The sequence below is a fragment of the Gossypium raimondii genome, chromosome 10 (genome assembly GCF_025698545.1).
Source record: "Gossypium raimondii isolate GPD5lz chromosome 10, ASM2569854v1, whole genome shotgun sequence".
Lineage (NCBI taxonomy): Eukaryota > Viridiplantae > Streptophyta > Magnoliopsida > Malvales > Malvaceae > Gossypium > Gossypium raimondii.
The window spans coordinates 6,953,852-6,979,337 of record NC_068574.1 but is presented as its reverse complement, the minus strand read 5'-3'; the positions used below and the strand labels follow the sequence as shown (position 1 = coordinate 6,979,337).

Sequence of the window (25,486 nt, the reverse complement as noted above, 5' to 3'; positions counted from 1 at the left end):
AATATTTTAAAAAGTTTATCATACTAAATTATTTTATTTATTATTATTTTCTCGACAAATTTTTAAATATATATGGTTTTAAATTTATATACTCTAATATGGAATTAGTTATACTATAGCAAAATTTTAATTTGATATATTTAATTTTTTAATTTAACTCAAACAATTTCACTCGATTTGACTCGGCTCAAATTTCATTTCACTCAATTTGATTCGAAAAAAAATTCAAATCCAATTAGAATAATAAAATAAAACTCATAAACTCGATTAATTCAAAAAAAAATTTACTCGATTCGATCGAACACTCACTGATAAATTGTGGACTTAGCTCACACATCCCCACCTTGATTTGTAAGATTTCTTTTGTTAGGTATAGAGGTTTTTTTTTTCAGTCAAATATTTTTAGATTATGTCACATTTCTTTTAATTTATTTGAAATGATTATAGGTGGAGTGATATAAAATTTATTGAATATATAAATATATGAAAAGATTAATTATCATTTAAAAGAAAAAGTAAATTATGTTTTATAATAATACGATAATACTCGTCTTATTCATGGATTTTATAATAAGTATGGATGACACATTTACAAATTAGAATGCACAAGTGGAAAAAATTATATAAGAAATATATTTATAAAAATTAATATAAAAGGGCAAATAAAGTTTTAGTTAAGATGCTAAATTTTAAAAAGTTTAAAAATGAGTTGGTTTAATTTTTAAATTTTATATAAAATTAGAAAAAGATGAAAATATTTATAGGATATATTTATTAAAAATTGTTTTTTAGTAATTTTGGAAGTTGAGCTTGAGACCCATCAGCCTGGAACTAATATTACGATTCAACAATTTTATTATTGAGATAATTTGTAAATGTTGAGAATTAATTTTTTATAATTATAATTAATTTGACAAAATATACAATCATTGAGGGCTAAATATGTTATTATTCCAATTTTAAAACTATCATATCTTTAATCTACCACAAAAGGACACTTGATTAAGAAGTACCAAAAGAAAACAAACCCGATTAATTAGTGTCCATTTTAAACTTTTTTGTTGGGTGACAAAAGAAATTTGACCATTGTTGGGTGATCATCAATGTAATTTCCTATAAATTATTAATATCTACTTCTTTACTAAAATTAAACCTGACCATTTCAGTTAGATAATAACAAAAATAACATTACTTTATAAAGTAAATTATATTATTTTAATGATTTTTTATCTTTTATATGGAAAAAATCATATAATAAAATTTGAACTTCTTTAAAATTTTTAACATTTGTGGAAGCCTATTAAACTCTTCAATCCTGGGTCAAGTTAGGGGCGAAGCTAGGAAAGAAATTTAGGAAGGCAAAATTAAATTGTCTATATCTTTATAGTTTTTAAATGATTAAATCAAAATTTTATCATTTTTAAGAGAGGTAAAGTACAATTTTACTTTCACTAATTTAATTTTTTTTAAATTTAAAAGGCCAAAATGATAAATTTTCCATTTTAGGGCACCTGTCGGCCCCTTAAATCCGCGGGTCAAGTATTTCTCACTCTCTTTACTGATGATCTTATGTTTTCTCACTGAAGCATTTATGGATCAAACGAGAGTTCCAAAACTGGTCCTTGAAGAGTTTTGTCACTATTCAAGCGATAACATTAGTGTGCAAAACATGAATACTTATTTTTCCAAGAACATTTCATCACAATTAAGGAGTACTATCAGCATGGAGTTGGGTTTTCTTTTGTTGATGATCTTGGGAAATATCTGGGCGTTTTGCTTCTTCACCGTAGGGTTACTAAGTCGACATTTCAATATACTATCTCCAATATGCGTCAAAAACTCGTTGGGTGGAAAGCTAAGACACTTTCGTTACCTAACAAATTAAACTTGCGAAAACGGTCCTGGTGGCCATCCCCATTTATACTATGCAATTTACTGTTGTTTCAAATGGTGTGTACTTGGAGATGGAAAATATTGTCCGTAACTTTGTTTGGGGGTATTCGGAGGATAAATGAAGTACTTCTCTTGTGAGATGGCAGGGTGCTTGCCAACCAGTTAGGGCTGGTGGTATTGGATTCAAAAACATGGGGAAACATAATGATGCTTTTCTAATGAAAGTAGGTTTCAATTAGATCTTTTGATCAAACCCGTTCTAGTTTCAGGTCCTCCAAGCAAAGTATTAATGGGAGGGTGTTTTTCCATGTTCCTTGTACACCACAAACTGTTCTCGGCTATGGAAGGGCATTAGCAAGATATGGGATAGAATACGTGTTAGATTTATTTGGAATATTGGTAATGGGTTCACACTAGACTTCTGACGAGATTGTTGGATTCTAGAATATGGCCCGCTCATTAAGTATTGTGTGAGCCTAGAGGTTATTCCCTTGAACTTTGTACCGGTTGCAACGATGACAAGTAGCAACGGAGATTGGGATTGGTGTCGTCTCCGAGGCTTGCTACCTGATGAGGCGGTTTGACGAATAGTAGGGACGAGTCCTTCGATTGGGTGGGAAATGGATGACTTCCATGGTTGGCGCTAGGAGAAGCATCATTAGTTTAGTATAAGGTCTGCTTATTATTACTTGGCTCCCCCCAACTCAAGTGGTTTGAGCAGTCAATTGATGCGAGTATGCCAGCTTGAGTGCCCCCAGCGTAGTATTCCTTTAGTTGGCAGCTCAAGACAAGTTGCTTATGAGTGAGGTTCATGTTCGCCGGTACATAGCAGTGGACTTTTGGTGCGTGGTGTGTGGTTTTCAGGTTGAGTCTCCGAATCACATCCTAAGGTTTTGTTTTCTGGCTATTATTATTTGGACACTTCTTATGCCAACGGGGCTAGGAATATGCAGTCTGAGGCCGCAGCTACTGGTAGTGTTGTGAAGGACCATACGGGTACTTGGTTAGCTGGTTTTTTGCGAAATATTGGGGATTGTTTGATCCTTGAGGATGAGATATGATGGGCGCATGATGGGCTATTATAGGCTCGAGAGTTGGGGGTTAGGAGAGTTATCCTAGAAATGGACAGTAAGGCAGCAGTTCAGTTGTTGCAAGGATCGCCAGCAAAAAAATTTGAGTATGGCTATTGTCTGAGAGATTCAACGCGTCTATAAGGAGGACAACAAGACAATGGATGCTTTAGCTGCACATACACCTCATCAACCACCCGGTTTTTGCAGTTTGATATAACTGCCAGTTAAGGTTTTATCATTTTTACATGAATTCTATTGTTTTTATTTATTATTAAAAAAACTCTTTCATTATTTATATCAATTTTTTATAAATATATTTATTACAAAATTTTGACTTTCACATACATGGTAGGGAATAATAAGTGAAAAATGTCAAATTTAAAAGTTAATTAGAGAATTAGACCGATTTTTCCAAAATTTAGGGAAATAAGCAAATTTTAGAGAGAGAAACAGAAAACGTCTCCTCCAAACGATTATTTTATCCAACGGTTAAAAAAATAAATTGGTCAATTTTTTTTCAACGATTAAAATTTCAAACTCTAATTACATATATGTCCCCGATGGCTATTTCATTTTTTATATAAACCCTACTTATTTTCTTTTTTGTTCATTCAATTTTATTCTCTCAATCATATTATCTATACTATCTTATTCTCAATTTTTTCATTCAATTTCTCTCAAATTCTTTGTACAGCCCAAATTTTCCCGGGCCCCATACCAGCAGAGCCAAAATTAAACAGACCCAACCCACTAACCCAATCAATACCCAAAATCAATTAACAATCTATAAGTCCAAAAAAAAACAAACCCATGACCCAGGGCCCAATAAGCCCAAAACCTTAACTAGTTTCAGCAAAAATTAGAAACCTAGAAACCCTAGTGCGCCGCATCTTGCTACCCATGTGCGCTTTCAGCGCGCACCACGCCCCATGTGCTGCCCCTTCTTTCGCCGACCTTGCACCAAAACGGAAAAAAGCCGTGAACTTCGCCATGTACCTGCAGACAGAGAAAGACGAAAACAACAACAACAAGCAAAAGAAATAGACAAAAAAAAACAAATGAAAAAAGAAGAAAAGAATTTTGTATTTCGGCTTTATAAGCCCAAGAATCGAACAATGTAAAGGGGGATTCGATGGAAGATAATAAAAAAAAAACATTGCTGAATCAATAAAAATCGAAAATCTTTGAAGAAAGGTTCCTATTTTTCTTTTTTCATTCGGTCTCCGAATTTATTTATTCCTTTTTTTTAAAGCATATATATATATAAGGTTATATACATAAAAGAAAAAAAGACGGAGTTCTTACCTCGGCGCCGTCGAAGCTCTTCTTCATTCCGTCCAAATCGGAGCTGAAGAAGAGAGGCTTCTAGGTTTTGAAGCGGCAGAGAGGAAAAGAGGGAGGCTAGGGTTTACAAAATATTGAAAAATGACCATTGCCTTTTTTTATTATTATTTTACAGACTTTAAAGCGGCACCGTTTGAGGCCCGTCCCAATGGCTCCAAAACGGTGTCGTATCGGACCGTATCCAATGACCCGATCCAACCGCGGCTAGATCCGGGCGTTTTGGTATGGGAAGGACTATTTGCGCGCCAGGTCCTCCCCTCTTGTGCCTTGGTTCAATCTAGTTTCTGTTGCTTCTTTAATTTTGACCGCACAATTTCCTGCTCGTTCCATTTTAGCCCATTGAAACGCAGCACAGGAGGTCAATGGGATATTTTTCTGATTAATCCCTGCTTTACTTTGCGCATTTGAAATTTGTCCCTTTATTTGTTTATTTTATTTCTAATTTATCCTGCTAATTTAATTTAGGTTGCAATTAAGCCCTTTCTCTTAATCATTTATTTGTTTATTTAGTTATTTGTTTGTTTATTTATATATTTATTTAAAATTTTGTTATACACGTACATACACATTTTTATAGTATACATACACACATATTTTATGTTATATGTTTATACATACACATGTGTTTCATATTTTATAATTCCTATATATATACACATATATTCTTTTTTCTTTTGTATATACTTTATAATCTTAAGATATAAGTATACCTATATACATTTTGTACGTATATACCTACCCCTTTTACATGTATTTCATTATTTTCATATTTCATAATTTTTATATACCTACGTATATGTACATATTTTTATATAAATATTTATATATTCTTTATATTTTAAAATATATTTTATATATTTTATATATATTTTATAATTCACATATACATACATATTTTAATTTATATCTATGTACATATATATATATATATATATATATATATATATATATATATATCTTTACATTTTAATTGTATTCATTATTTATTTATTTTATTTTCATTATTATTTTGAATGAATGTTTTAATTTTATTCGTTTATATACATTGTTATTTTGTATGTCGTAGATTTGACCTTTTATTTATTTTATATTGTGCTATTGCTTGTATCATTTTTATACATTCGTATTCATTATGGTTCTGCCATGCATAATAACAATGCAATTTGTTTTCACATTCTTTACTACGACTTCGTGTTTTGTTTTACTCGACATATCCAAACTTGTTTTAAATAAATGGCATTTCGTGTTTAGATGCGAGAAGATCGAGCCCTAACGTATTGGGTTCATACTTTCTTCGTTGAATTAAATAATCAAGATTATTCTCTTAAAAATGATAAAAAGCCCGTTATCGAGAATTCAATACGTTGTGTCCTAACGCATTGGATGTGACACGTTGTTTTCTCGAGACGAGGATTTTTCGAAATAAATGCAATATTCAATGTTTAATATTTTGAGAAATTGTGCCCTAATGTATTGGGTTGCGATTTCTTCATTTGATTTAAACAATTGAATATTCTTTTAAACTTTATTACACGAATCTTTTCAAACTCAAGTTTTAAACGATATCGAGAATTTAAAAGGGATCGTGTCCTAACTTACTGGTCGTGATCCCCTTTTTTTAATCCAAGATGGTTAAATATCTTTTAAATAAGCATTTTATATTCGCGTATTGGGAATTCGAGACATTGTGTCCTAACTTACTGGATATGACTCTTTCTCGAATAACGTGAAATACCCCCTTTTTCTTGAAAATTTTCAACTTTTTAATAAGAGGATTGTATGTTTAAAATTCTCCAAAGTTCTCAATTTTCGACATTAAGACATTAAGTAATCAACTAGGTACCAATTTTGGGCGTATCGAGGGTGCTAATCATTCCTCGTGCGTAACCGACTCCCGAACCCATTTTTCTGAATTTCGTAGACCAAATTCGCTGTTTTAATAAAATTAAATTGTTTATTAAAAACAACCACTTTTCGAGGTGTCCCGATCTCACCTCATTAAAAAGATCGGTGGCGACTCCTGTTTCGTTTTCATTTTTCAAAACCCAAGTCGACCCCGTTTTCATCCAAAAAATGGTGTCAACATTCTTCTTGTCCTAATTTTATATTTCGTAATCTCTTTGATTTTTATAATTTTAAAAATGTCGATGTCTCTTATTCGTTTGGATTACCAACACATTTCTAGCGTCCAATTACAAATGGAAAAAAATATTATTTTTTTATTTTAATTAATATAATTATTAAGTTGTTAGCATTATTAAATTTTTTAAAATTTTTATGTTTATAAAATCAAACCGAATATCGGATTATCGAGACGTATGTACACAATTTAAGTGCGAGGGCACCACGTGTTATTGAACAACACTTGCAAGAGCGAGATTCTCGCATGTGTCTAGTATGTTCAAGGGGACTAAATTGGAGCCTGGACTTATCAACGTTTTGGTGGAAAAATGGAAACTCGAGATACACACATTTCAACTTCCGTGCAGTGAGTGCACAATTACACTCGAAGATGTCGCATTACAACTCGATTTATCGATTGATGGGGCAATTGTTACGGGGTAGTGGGCGTTGGTGATTGGAGTGCAGCTTACAATCAACTATTAGACAAGGTACTGGACAAGTTTAGTGCTAGTCGGATAGAAATGAAATGGTTAGAAGACAAATTCTCATATATCGACAACTCCGCTAATGTCGTTGAAAGACAACAATATGCACGGGCATTCATACTGAGGTTAATTGAGGGTCTTCTAATACCAGATAAATCTCGAAATCTGATACATTTAAGGTGGCTCCTACAACTAGTCGACTTAAAAGAAGCAGGGCGACTCAATTAGAGATTAGTTATGTTGGCGACATTACATCGAGAGATGTGTCAAGCAACGGAAGCACAAAAAATTAAAATTAGTGGTTGCATACTCTTTCAGTCATGGGCATGGTATCACCTACCATTTTTAAATTCCCGAGTAAATGCCCCTTATGAATTCCCACTCGTAATAAAGTAAATTTCATTTAATAATATAATTATCATAATATTTTCATTATTATATTTTTGAAATAACATAATATTTGAATAGGTGGAACAATAACGCAAGTCATGTGGGTATACCGGGCAATCTCGAAGGTATTCAGCTATTTTTAGATCAATGATTAGAAGCCGATGTTAGCTTTTGAATTTTTCAATTATATCATATTTACATAAGGATTTGAAATTTAATATTAGGTATTTAATAAAATTTATAATTTCGTGTTGTAGCTTGAATGAATGTCATACTTCGATTCGAGAATTCAAGAATGCATCTCGGTCGAATTTTTGGCAAATCGCAATATCTAGCACGTCAAAGTGTCATTGATAGTTTTTGCAACAGTTGAGATGCATGAATCTGGTTAAGTGATGCGCTAGTTCGGGTTTATGTAAAATATTTCGCCATCACCCTAAGAGCTTAATGAACTTCACAAGATTAACTTGCGGGGGAGAATCGATCAAGATTGGCCTAAATTTCATACGAAATATATCTACATCTAGGAACATAGATACGGTTTCATATATATGTGCGAACCAATTGTCCAACCGGATTTAACGACCTCTTCGGATTAGATAACATGATTTACACTTCACGATAAGTCATATCTATTGTTGGAGGAGGAAAGGGGTAAGCAATGTCGTCGTAGGAGGCCAAGATGATCCCACATGAGGCCGTGATCTAAAGTACATATACATCGAGTTCATCATCATCACCTCCAACCCCAGATACTATATCGATGGGTGCACCACCTCCCGGTTAGTATGGTTTATATTTTTCTGGTCCTTTCATTAACTCATTTTTTTTAACAATCACCACATTATGTATCGTTGTCATTCCGACTCGCGTTTTAGCTTTTTCTCTATCGTCATTGTCACTCCCCCCTGAAAGTCTTCTTGCCCCTACCTTTGACATAGGTTTTGGACATTGATGTTAAGGATATTACTTTGATGGAGAAAAAGAATAAGTTGATTATATTGGTGATCCCCTTTTTCCCCTATCATTATGTTCTCAAATTCATGTATGAGGTTTATAAAGTATTCTCTTCTGGTGGTATAAAACTTGAATCCGTAACCGCATAATCACTATCAACTAGAAGCCTGAATTATACTTAAACTCGTGATCGTATAACCACTGTCAACTAGAAACCCTAGTTATACTTGAACATGTGATCGTATAACCACCATGAACTGGGAAATGAAATGTATGGGGAGTGCACAACCGCCGTGAACTCGAGTTGCAATGCGACATCTTCCAAGGTGATTGTGCACTCCCCACATAGGAAATGAAATGTATGGATCTCCGAACGCAATCGCATCATCGTGAACTCAACCATACCTTAAAACTATCACAATTTTTCTCTAAAACAAAAATATAAATAAGTCTTTCTCCCCAAATTTCTAACACTCAACGCAAAATAAAAAAAATAAAAACGTTCTGAATAGGTTTATCGTTTCTCTCTCCAAAATCAACCTATTTCCCTAAATTTAAAAAAATCGGCTTAATTTCGTAATTAACTTTTAATAGTAGTGCAAGAATCTAATATTAAATTATATAAATATAAAATAAGGTAAATATAATTCAACTAATATAATACAAACAAAAAAAATTGTATTGGAATAGAAAAAATATGATCAAATCTAGTAAATTGTTAATTTGTCGGAATTGACCCTAGACAATTCACCAAATTCCCTCTCAACTTCCAAAGCCAAATCCACTTCCCCGAATCTTCTCAATCCTTTGCTCAATACTTTGACCACATACTCCCCAACTCTTTTTCTCGATCCGACTCCATTTTCCTTCATCAACCCGCAAATCCTCACCGTTGATTCCTTCCTTCCGGCGCCAGTCACGCCCTTAATCAGCCTCACAAGCGCCTTCTCGTCATCGCACTCGATGCTTCCAATCTCCTCAATCAACCCATCAATCTCATCCTTAAGATGGTTCCTAGCGAGCGCGACGACGACGTCGGCGTACAAACTCAAGTCAGGAGGCGGATATTCTGATCGGACGGTGGAGAGTACGTGGACGGCGAGGGCGCATTGATCTTGCCGTAGGAGTTCGCGCAGGGCGGCGAGGAGGTCGGATTTGATGAGGCGGGAGAGGGAAGGGAGTGGGGTGACCGTCGCCGTCGATGAAGAGTTCCGCTGGGCGCGTTTGAGAGATTGGATGGCCTGGATGGCTTCGGTGCTTAAGATACGGCCTTTAACGAGAGGTCCGCGGTTGTCGCGTGGGCCGCAGCGTACCGGAGTGAAGCTCTTGTAGGTGGAGATTGGGTAGAGAGAAGGGATTGAAGTAGGATTGAACCGGAGTGAGGCAGCCATGAAAATAGGAAGCTTTTGCGAAAGCCAAAGAGAAAAGGATAAAAGGGTTTTAGACTTTGGTTTTTCCTTTTAACGGGACTATTGAGTAGTTTACGGTAAAGGAACAAAAAAATCGTCGACAGCAGGATTCGAACCTGCGCAGGCATAGCCCAACAGATTTCGAGTCTGTCTCCTTAACCACTCGGACATATCGACCACAGTTGTTGGGTAAGCTAATCAAAAAGTATATAATTTTGAAAACGTTATTGTAATTTAAGTGAAAGATTAAATAATGATTTAAAATAAAATAAGTAGGAACCAAATGGTGGGTCTTGGGTTGACACTTCTATTAAGGTAATGAAATGCTTGATTAAAAAATCATACCTATTTTATTTAAATATTTCAAATCTTAAAATTATGTTATTAACCTTGAAACAGAGTTACCCTTCTATACATGTTACTCTAATATTTTATCAATGGTCTAAGGGTGAGCGTTCGATCGAATCGATTGAAAAATTTTCAAGTTAATCGAGTTCATAAGTCCTATATTATCATCTTAACTCAATTTGAAATTTTTTCGAATCGAGTCAAATGAAATGAAATTTGAGTCGAGTCGAATCGAGTAAATTGTTTGAGTTAAATAAAAAAATTTAAACATGTCAAATAAAATTATTGTTACAGTTTCCATATTTGAGGACATAAAATTGAAGCCATATATTTAAAAAATTTCAAATCAAAATAATAATAATAATAAAGGATACTTGAGTATGATAATTTTGAATCATTAATTAGGTCCCAAAATTATTATTTTAGAAACTTTTAAAATTTTAAATTTTTTATATATATTTTAGAATTTTAATAATTTTTAAAAATATAAAATTTGAAATTTTTATAAATATTTTGATTTTTTTTGTAATTTTTGTTGAGAGAGAAAGACCAATTTGCTTATTTTTAAAGTTGACAGGGACCAAAAGGGTATTTACACCAAATTGTTATTCTAATTATTCGAGTTATTCGAATTGTGAAATTCAACTCGACTCAGATTCGAAACTTGAATAATTTGAATAACTCAATTCGATTAACTTAAAATTAGAAATCTTTTTTGATTTTTTTTAATCGAATCGAGTTTTACTCAACCTTACAATATCACATGGCAGATGTTTTCGGAGCACACAGTAACAAATCTTTTACCTTGCAACTAAGATTGGGGTCAAATTTGCACGGAAACAAGTATTACATCCATTATTGCTTGTTGTACTTGTAAATGGTAATGGTACTGTTTTGGCCAATAATTGAATTCTATACAGAGTGCAGCAGTGCAAATGAAATCAAAGAACATGGGATATAATAATCAACCTTGTTGGCTTATGGGTTGCATGTCTGCTGAGAAATCCAAAAGCTGAAAAATACCAGCAAAAATCTAAAGAGCCTGCCAAATTTTTGCTGTTCTTTGTTTGGTAAAAGATGGTAACCCTTTATGTCTTGATTCAGTTCTTTCTTTTTATCCCCGTGAATAATTATAATGAACCAAAATGTTTCGTTCTTTCACCGGGAAAACTAATAAGAGAGGGTTCTTTCAAACTTTAATGTGTACACCTTTGGAACATGAGTACTTACGCTTCGCAGAGACTTGTTCAATGCAAAGCTCTGAGAAGATATCTTCCTCTTCAGTTGAGTCCATTGAAGACAAAACCAGAAAAACAAGTCTCAATCTCAAACGAACTGAGCTGAGGCTTGGCTTACCAGGTTCTCACTCTCCTGACAGAAATGTCTTTTTGGCGAAGATTTAGAGAGTAACGATACAAGTAATGGTTTTGGTGTTACCCCTTTGAAGAAGTTGGGGTCTGGAGCTAAAAGGGATTTCTCATATGCCATTGATGGGCCTAATGAGAAATGGGTTTTCCCATGTGATGAGAAGAATCTTGCTCCTCCTGCAAATGACCATGTTAGTGCTCCATCTACAAAGTATGTTCATCTTCAAAACCCTGTTTCGTTTTCTTCTTTTTGGCCTTTTCAATGTACATTCTTTGGCTCATTCACTTGAAAACAGAGCTGGTTAGATTATATTTGTACATCAATTTTATTGAGCGAGATTAATGAAACAGGACTGAGTTGATAGGATGGCGACCAGTTGGATCACTCCAGAAGAATAAAAAGGCCTCCAATTTCGCAAAGAAGAGTGATGAGACTAGTGGTGATGGCGGTCGCCTGTATGTAAAAGTGAGCATGGATGGAGCACCATACTTGAGAAATGTCGATCTCAAAACCTACAATAACTACATGGAACTCTCTTCAGCTTTGGAGAGGATATTCAGCTGTTTTACAATCGGTAAACTTCCCCATTCATAAAATATTTTGGGTAACTAAGAGTGAGTGTGGTTTTCATTTCAGGAGAGTGCAGTGGGAAAGGGGTAGCAATAGGATGTGAATATGTGATGACATATGAAGACAAGGACGGAGATTGGATGCTTGTCGGCGATGTTCCATGGCGGTAACTGCTCTCCTATACCCTCCTATCCCTATGTACCATAGCATATCATTTTTTTGATAATCCCATTTAACATTAAATTTTGGCTAAACTCATTTTAAACAAATTAATTTAGCTCTTATATTATTCTTTAAAATAATTTTAAAACGTTACTTTTTATTATTATTATTATTTTATATAAATATATATGAAGAGAACAATAGGTTTATATCAACCACTTATATAATATATGTGATATAATTAGATAACAGGTTTATTTAAGGTTTGGGCTTTAAATATTAAAGTTAAGATACAACTCAAATTTCAAATTATATTATATATGTGATAATTAGATTGATGAAATTCTTAAGGTTTGGGTTTCTCATATAATATATTTGAATATAAGTATAGAATATAATTTTTTAAATATATAAAAAATAAAAATACAGATATTAAATAATAGATAACATTCATTCAATTTTGAGTTGATATAAATTAAATTTAGATTGATTTTTAATAAAAACCCAAATTAAAATATAACCCGGAAATGTTAGACTTACTAAATACAATGTGTTACTCAGGATGTTTATCGATTCATGTTTGAGACTAAGGATAATGAAAAGTTCGGAGACTCTTGGATTAGGTATCCCTCTTATCTCATTATATCCAAAATGCTCCCATATTTTCTCTCTCTTAAATTTAGTTAAAAATCAAAGGCAACATGTTAGATAGCTTGCTTTATATACCCTTGAGTGGGTTAAAGGGTGATGATGAATGATGATAAAGAGAGCTGGTTTGATGGTTGCAGCATCAAAGGGCCATGCTGAAGTGCACACAACATGAACAAGAATCTTCAAAGTCCCACACTCGCATAGATTTATGTTGTCTCTTATGTATTTAGTTGGAATTCATATAGCTCATACAATAATCAAACAAATGAAAAACACTTTAAATTCCCAAATAGACCCAACCTAAATGGATCCGTATTCATATTCATCTCATTGTCGCAACTTAAATAAAATCACATCAAATGAAGATTTTCATTTTTTTTTAAATACAATTGTGCATATTGAAGACGAGGAACACTTCAAAAATCAATAAAACCATTATCATTAAACTATTCCCCACTTTCCCAACTCATAATTTAAGTGAAAAACATTGATTCTCACGTCAGTAAATTACACAGGAAAGACATCTCAGGGCATAATCCAAAAAAATTGGACAACTTTTTTCCCTAAAAAAAATAAATTAACAAGAAAATAATCATAACTTGCTATGAGGTAATAAAAAATAGTGGCACAAGTTCCATCTACGTAAGTTAAACGAGATCTGATCCTGGATACTTTCAAGATTCTGGTTTGGAAATTTGCAGATATACCATCTGTGTATATCCATTGAATACGGATCTCTCAAGCCTATCTAAACCAAGCCGCTGAAACATTCGATATCGGCCATCTTCAACAACAGGAGGAGGTGCACGGCCAGGATCATATCGAGTTTGGTGGGTCAAAGATGGACCAGCTGTTGGTGGTAGCTCCCAATAAACATCAAGAATCGATTCGACAAACCTGCTATTCTGAAAATGTTCACCATAAGAGATTGTGGTCTTATTGTGGTTAAAATTATCTCGCATCTCCCCTCTAACACCCCACCATGCTTCATGTGGCCCACAAAGTTCATCTATATCAACAGCCTTCTCCCAGAACTTCTTTCTTTTTGATCGAATTCTGGCTTCATCACTGTCCTTAAAGCAGCTATGGCCACCCCCTGAATAAACAAAGCTCATTATCAGGTACAAGACAATAACAACTTCAGAACACAAAGATTCGAAGATATTGGAAAAACGAGGGAGCACATGAATAATAAGTCAGGGATATAAATTACAGACAAAACGAAGGAGCATCTACCTCTTATGTAGAACTGGTCACAAATCTGCCTCAATGAATAATGATCTCCTGTTCCAGTATCATAATTGTCTTCAAAAACAAGATGGTGAAAGCCAGCTTTCAATGCCTGCTTTAGCCTGCGCATGAAACCACATCACAAGAGAATAAGCACAACAACTCGAAAGTCAAAACTATAAAAGGTAAAAATCAAGACATTAAGTAACCTTCAATCATCTCAAGCAAAAACTTAAACTTGTTGAGAGAAGATCACCAATAATTAGCTGCATTAAGTACCTTTTCAGTTCATTTTGATGGTCATCAAAAAAGACAAGGACCCGGCTGAAATCAGAAATTCCATGAATCTTAAGTACCTTCTCCCAATCAACACTTCCAAAATCCACAAAATCTTTTCCAGCAAAGTATGTACAATTTCCATCAACATAAGCAGGGCCCTTTTTCAAGTACTTCTCAGGATGTCGGGGTGTGAGCGAGATAATTGGTGTGTCAGGCATTGCTTGCCGCAGAACCCAAGTGGAATGCCCCTTGAACGCACCACTCTCAATCATTATTTCTGGTTTTAGCCACCGGGTAATGAACCAAAGCCCAAAGCTGTGGTCAAAACCCATCCCATACAGATTGTTTTTGATAGGACGAGTTTCATATATTGGTACAAACTCCTCCAAGCCATTGATTAAATCTTTGGATGTCCATTCAACTGTTTTTCCATGTTTCGATCTGCCTTTTCAAGGATACAAATTAAATGGGCACAAACCATGAGAGTTAAGATTTAAGAATTCAACATGAAATCAGGTCTTTAGCATGAAATAAAATAGTTAAAAAAAACCCAATCCAGTTTGATATTCAACCAAAAAAACCCCTCACTTTTAACACCATAAACTTCAACAAAACTAGCAAAGGAGGAAAATGATGCAAATGGCCTCAGTTTTGAGATGAGCAATTAAAACGCTTACATATAACAATTTACCAGAAGGAAAATGAAGATTAGTTCCCGGCTTCTTGTTAATCAACAAAAGAAAGGTTGAATCTCCTAAGAACAAAATACAGATGTATGAAACAAGAAGGCATAATCAAATTGACTGTAAATGGGATTTTAATGCAACTTTATCGTTTTAGCCAAATTTTGTCAAAAGAGGATTCTGCTCCAAAACTAGTTGCTTAATGAATTCAAAATTATCAACCCACATTTTTTATACAGCCCGGTGAATGTTTCATCGAAGATATGAAATACATTAAAGAGTTGCATGAAAAATTATTCCAGAAGCTTAAGCTTTTAGTAAAAGACCTAAGCTTTATATCTAAGCTCCAATACATGCATTGATGATAGAACATCTAATAGTAGAACCAAAATGTTCAGCTAATTAAAAAGATCTAATCCTTATATTTAAGCTTTAATAAAATGCATAAAAATAAAAGTATTAATAATAGAATCAGAATGTTCAATTATCTACTTACAGTCGAGAATAATTTTGTAACACTTTAATAGAAACAAACAAGCATCTGATCTAGCAACCTACTAAGGAGCGTAAAAAAATGAAAAAGAAAGGCACAACAATGGAAAAATGAAGCAATGCAACAACGAAACGTCTACCTCATTCAGCTAATGCAAATGAAAATAGAAAATGAGAAAGTTTTCAGATCCGATCTAAAACCCAAAAAATATCAGAGTAAAGCAAAACTTACACCAAGGAACGCCAAGGGATCCGAAATCGGAGTCAACCCCGTCGAGACCGAAGAGACTGACCCGAGAGATCGGGTCATAAGACGAGACGCAAACGAAGGAGCGAGAGTTTAGCAGCAAAGAGAAAAGCGCGAAAACAATGAGAAGAAGGCAAAGGGAGAGGCAGAGACACGGCGATTTGACGAGACCGAAGCGAGAAATGTAATTGGTGGCCACGAGATAGAGGGGTGGCTTCTTGGTTTTGGACTCGTCGGCGAGTGAGGTGGAGGATTCGGGGACGGGAGACACGGCGGAAGATGCGGCGGTGGAGGGAAAGTCGAAATCGAGGTGGGGCTGAGAGCGGCGGGAAGAGAGGGTTCGGTCCAGCATAACGGGTGGGGCTTTTGGCGACGAGATCGAGTGAGATACGGTGTGGGAGTGACGGTTACTCATTTTTGGGAAGCTATAAACTGCTACTGTGGGGCTGCCTTCTTCATTAGCTTTATACTATTTAACAAACAATTTACATGGAAATTTTATCTTGTGTGAAAAAAAAAGTTAAATTAAAAATTTTTTTTATGCGAGGATATTAAGGAACTACCAATTATTATTATTGATTAATATTTTTAACAGACCATCGAAAATTCAAAATATAATCAAATAAAATTTATTTATAATTTAGAATCTCAACTTTTACTATTAATGCCAAATGCTCATTGACTTTCAATCCATATTTTTAATGTTTATATCTATCATAATATTATATTAATACATAACTATATTATTATACATAATATTTTAACTACCTTTAAAATATATATATATATATATATATATTTTTGTGATTTTCAACTAAACACACTCGGATGATAATTACACCCATGACAGATCCACTACATCACTAGAAGTCTACAATAATAATAATAATAATAATAATAATAATAATAATATATTATTATTATTATTATTATTATTCCAATTTTAGTAAAGGATGTAAATACAGAAAAAAATATGATATAAACTAGGAACTATTATGTTAGATTATTAAGAACAAAATTATATGTGGAAGCATACTTAAATTCGTCGTTAGAGATTATCCAAAAGATTTTGATTTATCTGAACCATTTTTTTAAATAACTTATTATTAAATACTAATTATGGTATCTACACATTATAATAGCATTATACATTATACATATATGCTCATAAGAGGAAGGATTGTATGAAACTGTGACCTGGAATCACAGTTTGATGCAATCCTTCCTCGTGCTCATAATTGAATATTTTAATCTAACAAGCGATAGGTGAATCTTTGAAATGATAAAACTCAAGTAATTTTAATAAAAATATAGATATATATTTTAACTCCTTAGTTTGATATGATATATAGAAGTTCTTTAACTTAAAATTATTAATTTTTATTTTAAAATTCATAATTTTATCTTAATTCATATTCGTTGACTAGATTGCCCAACTTCTTGGATCCATTGTTGCTTGCTCCTCACTCAAACCTGTCACTGCTATCTTTTACTGGTAAAGCGCTAAAACTTAAACAAAGCACAAATATTATTTCTTTCACAAATTCACCTTTATTGATTAATAAAAGAATTTCACTAAGAAACTGCAGGCCTAGTTTACCTTTTGGGCAGAAAATTCCTATCCACTGTTACAAAATAATTTACTCTCTTTTTTTCCTTTTTATATGTAAAATATTATACAATATTATAAAAAAATTCATAATACATGAGATCCATTTTGTATTTCATGTAATGTTTTTTTGGTTCATTAATTCTTCATGTAAATTCTCACACCTCTTGATTAAACATATAATTGTAAAAAGTGAGCATCATGGTAACAACACTTTATCATGATCTTAAGATGGCTACTTGAAAGAATTTTTTGTACAGTAAGTGCAAACAAAAAAGATGGTGTTTAGGGCTCCTCTGTAGGCAAAATTTTTTCGTAAGACCATTCATGTGCTTTCCATTCAGGCAGTTGTTGAATCACCAGCTGCATTGGACATGTTCATATCATTTTAACGACACATTTTTTATTGTTCTAATTTATTAAATTTAAAAAAAGAGGTTGAGAAAGATTACAAACCAGGCCCTTTGAATCTGGTTTACCAACAATTGTTTGGCAGGCCAATCTCCAGTTTTTTGGTTTCTGCAAATAACCAATGAGGAGCACTTATATATACACACAAAGTGTTGAATGATGAGTTAATCGTAAGCTATAAAATACCTTCTTTAGATGTTCTTTCTCTTTGTCTGTTCGAGGGGTTAGTAGCTCTTTCCCTTCTACAACCTGAAATTGATGTATTCTAGTTTGATCTTCGAAATGAAATTGGAATTACAACCATAATCCCATTTTCCCCTTACAATTTCAGCTATTATTCCCAAGTGAATGTTGGATACAAATATGTATCCAATACGGAAATACTTAATTGTTTTTTTTTTCTTGGCTTAGAAGAAATGAAAATCATATTTATGTTGTAAAACAAGATAGGATTAACCTCAACCATGCAAGTTCCACAGGTCCCTCCTCCTGCACAGTTCAGCAGAGGTCTACCCTGAAAATGAACGCCAACCCCAAATTCATATTTTCTCAAACAGTGGTATATACATGAACAGATATCGCGTGATTATATGAACTTACATATGGTCCATACAACTCCATGTTATTATCCAGCATAATATCTCTAAGTTTCTGCCCACCACAAGCCCTGCGAAAATGTACATCCGGGGTACCATCTGGCAGCAAAACAGACTGAAAGAAAACAGCAAAATTTCCCATCAAATTGTAAATCCATGTTGAGCTAGCATTGGCATATACTATCACTTTTAAACTACATGAACAAATGCAAAGTCAACAGCGGGAGGCTCGTCAGGCTCCTTGTCCTTGGCGGTGGATTCGCTGTCGGGGACGGTGCTAACAGCTCGGATTTTGGGTGTAGAGAAGCGGAGGTGGGTGGTACTGCTTCTGCTGCGGAAGTTGAATTTACAAGGCACTGAGGATGTAGTAGCTAAGCCATGGATGCTAAGCTGGAGAGTACCCATTGCAGATATTTGTAAAGATAATAAAAAAGTTCTTCTTCTATTGGTATAAGTATAGATATATGTGTAATGTAGCAATTAATTTGATATGTTTGCATGCCGTTTTGTTTGTGTTATGTGTAGCAATAAGTGTGTGGTGGTTCTTTTTTATCTTATCTAAGACTAAGATTTAATGTGGGGCGAAGATTGATCGTGGGCCTTATTTTGGGCTTAACAAATTGCCCAATTTATTAAATGGCCATCACGAATAACTCTTCCAATATTTTTGGGGTCAAAATTTGTTATTAACAAGTGATTGGCTGCAATTAAAGGTGCTCCTGGGCCAGGTAGGGTTTAATAAAAAAATTAGGCCTATTTATTAGGCTCGGATGAAAATAGGCTTAAAATTTTGTTTAAACCCAATGTAGATAAAAATACTAAAAGTCAAGCCTGGCCCGGCACTTTGTACTAATTTTTTTATATTATTTTTTATATAAATTTTAAATATATAATACATCAAAAAAACTAAAAATATTAAAATAAATATTTTTCAACAAATTAAAAATAAATTTTAAAAAATATGTATACTTAAATAATACTAAGATAGATGCAAACTTAATACGCAAATGTCTCTAAAATAAATAATAACAAAATTAACAATAAAACAAATGTTATACAATATCCATTTCGAAACCATTTTTTTTTGAAATAGACTTTTTATTTTCTTAAAACGAAAATGGAGTCGCCACCAATCACTTTTAGGAGGTGTGATCGGGTCACCTCGTAATTTAATCGTTTTAATAAGAGGTTTGATTTATTAAAACAATGTTTTTCGGTCTACAAAAATCTAGAAAATGAGTTCGGGAGTCGGTTACACATGAGGAAGGATTAGCACCCTCGTTACGCCCAAATTTGGTACCTAATTGATTACTTAATGTCTTTAGGGTCGAAAATTGAAAATTTGAAGAGATTTTAGAACGCGACCCCACTTTGCATAATGTTATTATTTAAACCGCTTGAATAAATCAAAACGTATGTAAAAGGCTCTCTTATCTCAAGGTAACAAAAGGTCACATCCTGTAAGTTAGGACAATCCTCAAAAATAAGCTTACTCTTTATTTAATTATTGTTTAAATCTCATGTGATTTAATTTTGAAAGGGATGCTCAGCTATCTAGGTTCAAAGAGAAAGTCGAACCCCGTAACTTAGGGCACGACTTCTCGAATCTCCAAATGCGGAACATTGCCTTGATTTTAAAATTTTCCTTTTTATGCATCGATTAAAAATTAATGTAACACTTAAAATGGTATATATTTAATTTATTCGGGCATCGTATGAAAAATGAACAAATATTTTTAACCGTAATGTATAGTACAATGATAATGAAATAATGTAAAATAGCTATACGGGTAGAATATTAAAATGATAAATTATAAATAATAGAATATTATAATAATAATGATGTAATTATAATAATGAAAACAATATTAATAATCATATCGCAATAATAAAATAAATAAGATAACTTAAAATAAAAATGAAAATGGAAAATGCATAACTTAAAAAGGATAAATAAACATAAAATGAAGATATTAAAAATAATAAAATAACGAGAATAATAATAATAATTAAAAATAAAATAATAATGATAATAACAATAATAATAATAATAATAATAATAATGCACAAATAAAATAGTATGAATAATCTATTTCTTTTAAGTGTAAAAGGATAAAGAAATAATAATAGATAAAATAAAAACAGTTTGTGGAAAGGTTGAAATTAAATAGACCAAGGATTAAATCGAAATCAGAATGAAATTAGGGGGATGAATTGTAAATAATAAATAATAATAATTAATAAAACAAAATAAAAGATTAAAATGAAACGTGTAAAAATAAATATAGACTAAACATGAAATAATCCTAAACTCCATAAGCACATCGTTTCATAGGGACCAAAATGAAACAAAAATAAAATTAGGTGGTAAAAATTAAAAAGAAAAAAACTACATTGTAAATCATCCAAAAAACGGAAGGGCCAAAAGCACAAATAGACCCTCTCGCTACAAAAATGCAGATCCTAGGTCGATCCGAGTCAGGTCGTCGGGTCGGCCCCAAAACGACGTCATTTTGGGGCATTTCAGACTAGCCTAAAACGGTGTCGTTTTGGCACCCTATTTAAGTAAAAAAAAAAAAAAGCTTCAAAAATTCATTCCTACACTATTAAAAAAACTAAAAACCTCCTTTGTTTTTTTTTCTCTGAAATCGCCTCAGGGTCCGGCCATCGGCGCCGTTGTGGATCGCCATGGCCACGGTCGTCAGTGATGTCAGCAGTTGTCCCTGGTGGCTGAAGTTCACGAAAAAGGCCCATTTTGGCGTTTTTATTTCCCTCAACCCCGATCTGAGGCCAAAATATCCAAAAACCCCACCAAAATTTGAAAAAGAGAAAAAAATAAAGAAAATCAAAGGAACATTTCGGTTCCTAGTCACCCCCGACGAGGCTTTCGGCAAACCACGACGGATTCAGCCACCTTCCAGGCCAGAGAAGTCTCTAACGACGGCAGTTGAGGTAGAACCTTTCGTATTTTTTGTTTATATATATGATATGTTTTAAAAGAAAATAAATATGCAAAAGCAAAACAAATACCTTTCTTAAAAAATATTGTGAGTTTTTTTTTAATTTCCTCTCTTTTTGTAAAAAACATTGGATTCGACTTTTATAGCCGTTCATACATATTTTATCTACTGTTTTTTACTACTATTCCTTGTTGTTTTTGTTTCTGCAATTTTTCATCCTTTTTGCAGGTTTGGAGCTCGATTAATAAAGAGATAAAGGCAGACCTTTTGCTACATTGGTGAAACAGCGACAGAAATGGTGCATCAAGCCTCGGGCAGCATGCATGCGAAAGGAGGAGCGGCAGAGAGGGGTTTAGGGATTTTTTTTTTGTTTTCGAAAATGTTTAAGTTGTTAGGCCAACGGGCCGTTAGGGTTTTCTCTTATTTTAGGCCATTGGGCCTCTTTTGTAATTGGACTTGTAATTATTTTATTTTTATTTGGTTTGGTTTAGGCCCGGGTAAAAAAGACCTATTGCAGCTGCCCCTCTTTGCTCATTATCGTGTAACGAGAATGGAGTAAAGACATCAAAAAGGCCAATTTTGCCTAGTCTTGTCAAATCTCGACTTATTTGGTGCTTCTCTTCTTCAGGAAGCCTCATTCCAACCCACTGCAATTTCAGGGATATAGGAATTGTAATTTTAATCTACTCCACTGCAACTTTAGGGAGATATTCGTATATTCAACCTATTCCACTGCAACTTCAAGGAGATAAGATTTGTAGCTTGTAACTTTAGTCTATTCCACTACAACTTCAGGGAAATAAGATTTGTTATGGTAGATTTAATCCGATCCACTGCAACCTCAGAGGTATAGGACTTGTCGCTTCAATCTGCTCCACTGCAACTTCAAGGAGATAAGATTTGTAACTTGTAGCTTTAATCTGTTCCACTACAACTTCAGGGAAATAAGATTTGCTATCTTCAATCTGCTCCACTACAACTTCAGGGAGATAAGATTTGTAGCTTTAACTCGCTCCACTGCAACTTCAAGGAGATAAGGTTCGCTTTAATCTGCTCCACTGCACGTTCAGGGAGATAAGATTTGTAACTTGTAGCTTTAATCTGTTCCACTGCAACTTTAGGAAAATAAGATTTGCTATCTTCAATTTGCTCCACTTCAACTTCAGGGAGATAAGATTTATACCTTGTAGCTTTAATCTGTTCCACTGTAACTTTAGGAAAATAAGATTCGCTATATTCAATCTACTCCACTACAAGCTCAGGGAGATAAGATTTGTAACTTGTAGCTTTAATCTGTTCCATTGCAACTTCAGGGAAATAAGATTCGTTATCTTTAATTTGCTTCACTGCAATTTCAAGAAAATAAGATTCGCTATCTTTAATCTGCTCCACTACAACCTCAGGGAGATAAGATTTGTAACTTGCAGCTTTAATCTGTTCCACTACAACTTCAGGGAAATAAGATTCGCATATTGAATCTGCTCCACTGCAACTTCAGGGAGATAAGACTTGTAACTTCAATATGCTTCACTGTAACTTCAGGGAAATGAGACTTGTGGCTTTAATCTACTCCACTGTAACTTCAGGGAGATAAGATTCGCCGCGATGACTTCAATTCGTCCCACTGTAATTTTAAGGGTATAGAATTTATGGTTTCATTGATCTGTTACACCGTTATTTGGGGAACATGACCTGTAAAATCCATTTCATGGGCCTATTTTTATGCCAAGCGATTAGGGTGTTATGATCAGAATGAATCAAATGCTCCTAACTAGATGTGTATGAATGATATTTGCATGAATGCAGAATGTCACTTTCGAGAATAATCCCCTTTTAATACTTAGGTTGACATTGCTCGTTGTTCATCAAGGTTCTATCACTGACGCATTACCCTACCTTCTTTTTCATCTGGTATCTTTGACAAAAAACCCGAAGATATAATCACTATTATTTTTCAAACATTTCCAACTCTTAAATTTGGTTAGTTCTGACTAGTGGTCTTGTTTCAGGTCCTTACACTATTTAGAAAACCTTTCAGAGCAATATGCAGAAATCCTTTTACTTGAATATTATTAGTTCTGACTAGTGGTCTTGTTTCAGGTCCTTGTACTATTTAGAAAACCTTTCAAAGCAATATGCAGAAATCCTTTTACTTGAATATTATTTTTCCATTAATTGTTATTTCAATAAAAAATGCTTGAAAAAGATCGTAACAATGGACAAGATTGAAATTTATTAGAAGCAGGGCTCGGAATGAATAAATTAATCAAAATAGAAAACATTGCTAAAATACAAAATGAGTAAGATGAAACTAGGTGCCCAGATATCATAGTATGAGCTTCTCCGTACTAACTTCTTGAAGACCCTTTTGAGCCTGATATGTGTTTAGGAGATCCAGAATACTTTATTGATGCCTCAAGATGTAACGTTCTTCCTTCTGAGAATACCCAACCATCACATGTTCAATCTTTACTCCAAATTTGAGCTTCCCTTTTTCGGGTTTTCAACTCAAGACTTATTTAGTCTCAAGACGCCCTTTGTGAGTTTTCGCCTTGTCCTCTCCCTTTTTTTTTAGGTGAAGTATTTCTTGACTGAATCTGAATTCACAGGGTTAGGTAGGTTTTTGCCATCCATCTCGGTCAGAATCAGCGCTTCTCCAGAAAAGGCCTTCTTTACCATATAAGGTCCTTCCCAATTTGGCATCCACTTTCCTCTAAAGTTTTTTTTCTATATGAATGATCTTTTTCAATACCAGATCCCCCTCATGGAATTCTCTAGGACGAATCTTTTTTTTATAAGCTCACATTATTCGTTTTTGGTACATTTGACCATAACGGATAGCTTTCAACCTCTTCTCTTCAATCACGTTCAACTGATCATATCGGGATTCGATCCATTCTGCTTCATTCAACTTCAATTCTGACAAACCTTGAAGAGAAGGAATCTCGACTTCAATGGGCAAGATTGCCTCCATTCCATAAACCAAAGAGAAATGCATTGCCCTGGTGGAGGTCCTGATAGACGTTCGATAAGCATAGAAGGCAAATGGTAACTTCTCATGACAATCTTTATAAGTCTCAATCATTTTTCCCGCAATCTTCTTAATATTCTTATTGGTTACCTCCATCGCACCAATCATTTTTGGGTGATATAGTGACGAATTGTGATGTTTGATCTTAAATTGTCTACAAACATCCGCTATCGTGCTATTGTTCAAGTTCAATGTATTGTCAGATATAATCCTTTCTGGCATCCCATATCGACATTGTAACAGCCAGATTTTGGGTCTAGATGGAACAGTGGTTTTTGGATGACAAATCCGACGAGGAAAAAAATGTAATGGCCTGAATTTTCAGAGGTGTCGGAACAGTGATTCGAGATCACTAAATTGGACAAATGAGTAGAAAATATTATTAATTTAGTGAGTATAAGTTAAATGTGAAGTTAGGAAAATTTTTGAAATAGTGAATAGTGCACTAGAAATAAATATTAAAATAATTAGAATAAAAAATAGGGTATCGAGACCTTGGAGATTTTAAATCGAGCCATAAATATTTTTATAAATATTTATGGAGTGTTAAAAAGTTAGTATTAAAGTTTCGTTAAGAATTTTTAAAGTTCCGATAATTAATTGAACAAAAAGGACTAAATTGTAACAAATGCAAAATTATGGGAAATGATTAAATAGCTTAAATGATAAAAGGAAGAGGGCTTCAAAGGCAAATAGACCCAAGGTCTATTTGGGTTGGACGGCAAAGGCATGAAATCAGCAACAAAGTAAGGAGAATTAAGGGCAAAATTGGAATATTGCAAAATTTACTTAATAAAGTTAGGACCAAAGTGGAATTATCTAGATTTCTCTTTATTTTTCTGCATTCTCATCAGCAAAAACACCATATAAGGGTTTCCTTAAGCTGGTTCTTCCTATTTTTACTGCAGGTAAGTTCAATTCTTGATTATTTCTTGAAATTTTGGTGTTTTTGTGACTTTTACAACTAGGTCCACTTGTTAAATTCATTAGTTTTTGATTCTATGAAAGACGTTGAAAGTTGATATGAATATGTGCTGGAATTATATGATGATTTAGCATGGAATTAGAGCTTTAAACTGTTCATATGCTGATTTTATTAAAAGAATTGAATAGAAAGTGAATGTTTGGGACCTAATAGTAAAAGAGTTTGAAGATAGAGTTATATGTGAAAATT

The 25,486-nt window shown here is 33.6% G+C and overlaps 4 protein-coding genes and 1 non-coding gene across 5 annotated transcripts; 1 reads left to right on the top strand and 4 right to left on the bottom strand.

The window, feature by feature from the left end:
• Positions 1-8,863: 8,863 nt before the first annotated feature.
• LOC105777368 (protein THYLAKOID ASSEMBLY 8, chloroplastic) lies at positions 8,864-9,714 on the bottom strand. Its single transcript, XM_012600614.2, has one exon. The coding sequence runs from the start codon at positions 9,655-9,657 to the stop codon at positions 8,974-8,976; it is 684 nt and encodes a 227-aa protein (XP_012456068.1). The 5' UTR covers positions 9,658-9,714; the 3' UTR covers positions 8,864-8,973.
• Positions 9,715-9,770: 56 nt separating this feature from the next.
• TRNAS-CGA (transfer RNA serine (anticodon CGA)) lies at positions 9,771-9,852 on the bottom strand. Its single transcript has one exon. It is a non-coding gene; the product is annotated as a tRNA-Ser (tRNA).
• Positions 9,853-11,029: 1,177 nt separating this feature from the next.
• Positions 11,030-13,135, top strand: LOC105775169 (auxin-responsive protein IAA17-like). Its single transcript, XM_052622638.1, is given in 6 exon segments — positions 11,030-11,403; positions 11,406-11,601; positions 11,742-11,965; positions 12,028-12,127; positions 12,685-12,746; positions 12,912-13,135. Coding segments are annotated over 6 exon segments (852 nt in total). The 5' UTR covers positions 11,030-11,168; the 3' UTR covers positions 12,947-13,135.
• Positions 13,136-13,246: 111 nt separating this feature from the next.
• On the bottom strand, positions 13,247-16,163 carry LOC105777367 (uncharacterized). Its single transcript, XM_012600613.2, has 4 exons — positions 15,691-16,163; positions 14,284-14,728; positions 14,011-14,126; positions 13,247-13,870 (listed from the first exon to the last, which is right to left on the bottom strand). Exons 1-4 carry the CDS (start codon positions 16,118-16,120, stop codon positions 13,449-13,451), a joined length of 1,413 nt encoding a protein of 470 aa, XP_012456067.1. The 5' UTR covers positions 16,121-16,163; the 3' UTR covers positions 13,247-13,448.
• Positions 16,164-17,456: 1,293 nt separating this feature from the next.
• LOC105777369 (photosynthetic NDH subunit of subcomplex B 3, chloroplastic) lies at positions 17,457-18,815 on the bottom strand. The gene is made up of 6 exons (XM_012600615.2): positions 18,520-18,815; positions 18,326-18,436; positions 18,183-18,239; positions 17,912-17,974; positions 17,771-17,833; positions 17,457-17,677 (listed from the first exon to the last, which is right to left on the bottom strand). The coding sequence occupies exons 1-6, from the start codon at positions 18,724-18,726 to the stop codon at positions 17,600-17,602; spliced, it is 579 nt and encodes a 192-aa protein (XP_012456069.1). The 5' UTR covers positions 18,727-18,815; the 3' UTR covers positions 17,457-17,599.
• Positions 18,816-25,486: the final 6,671 nt, after the last annotated feature.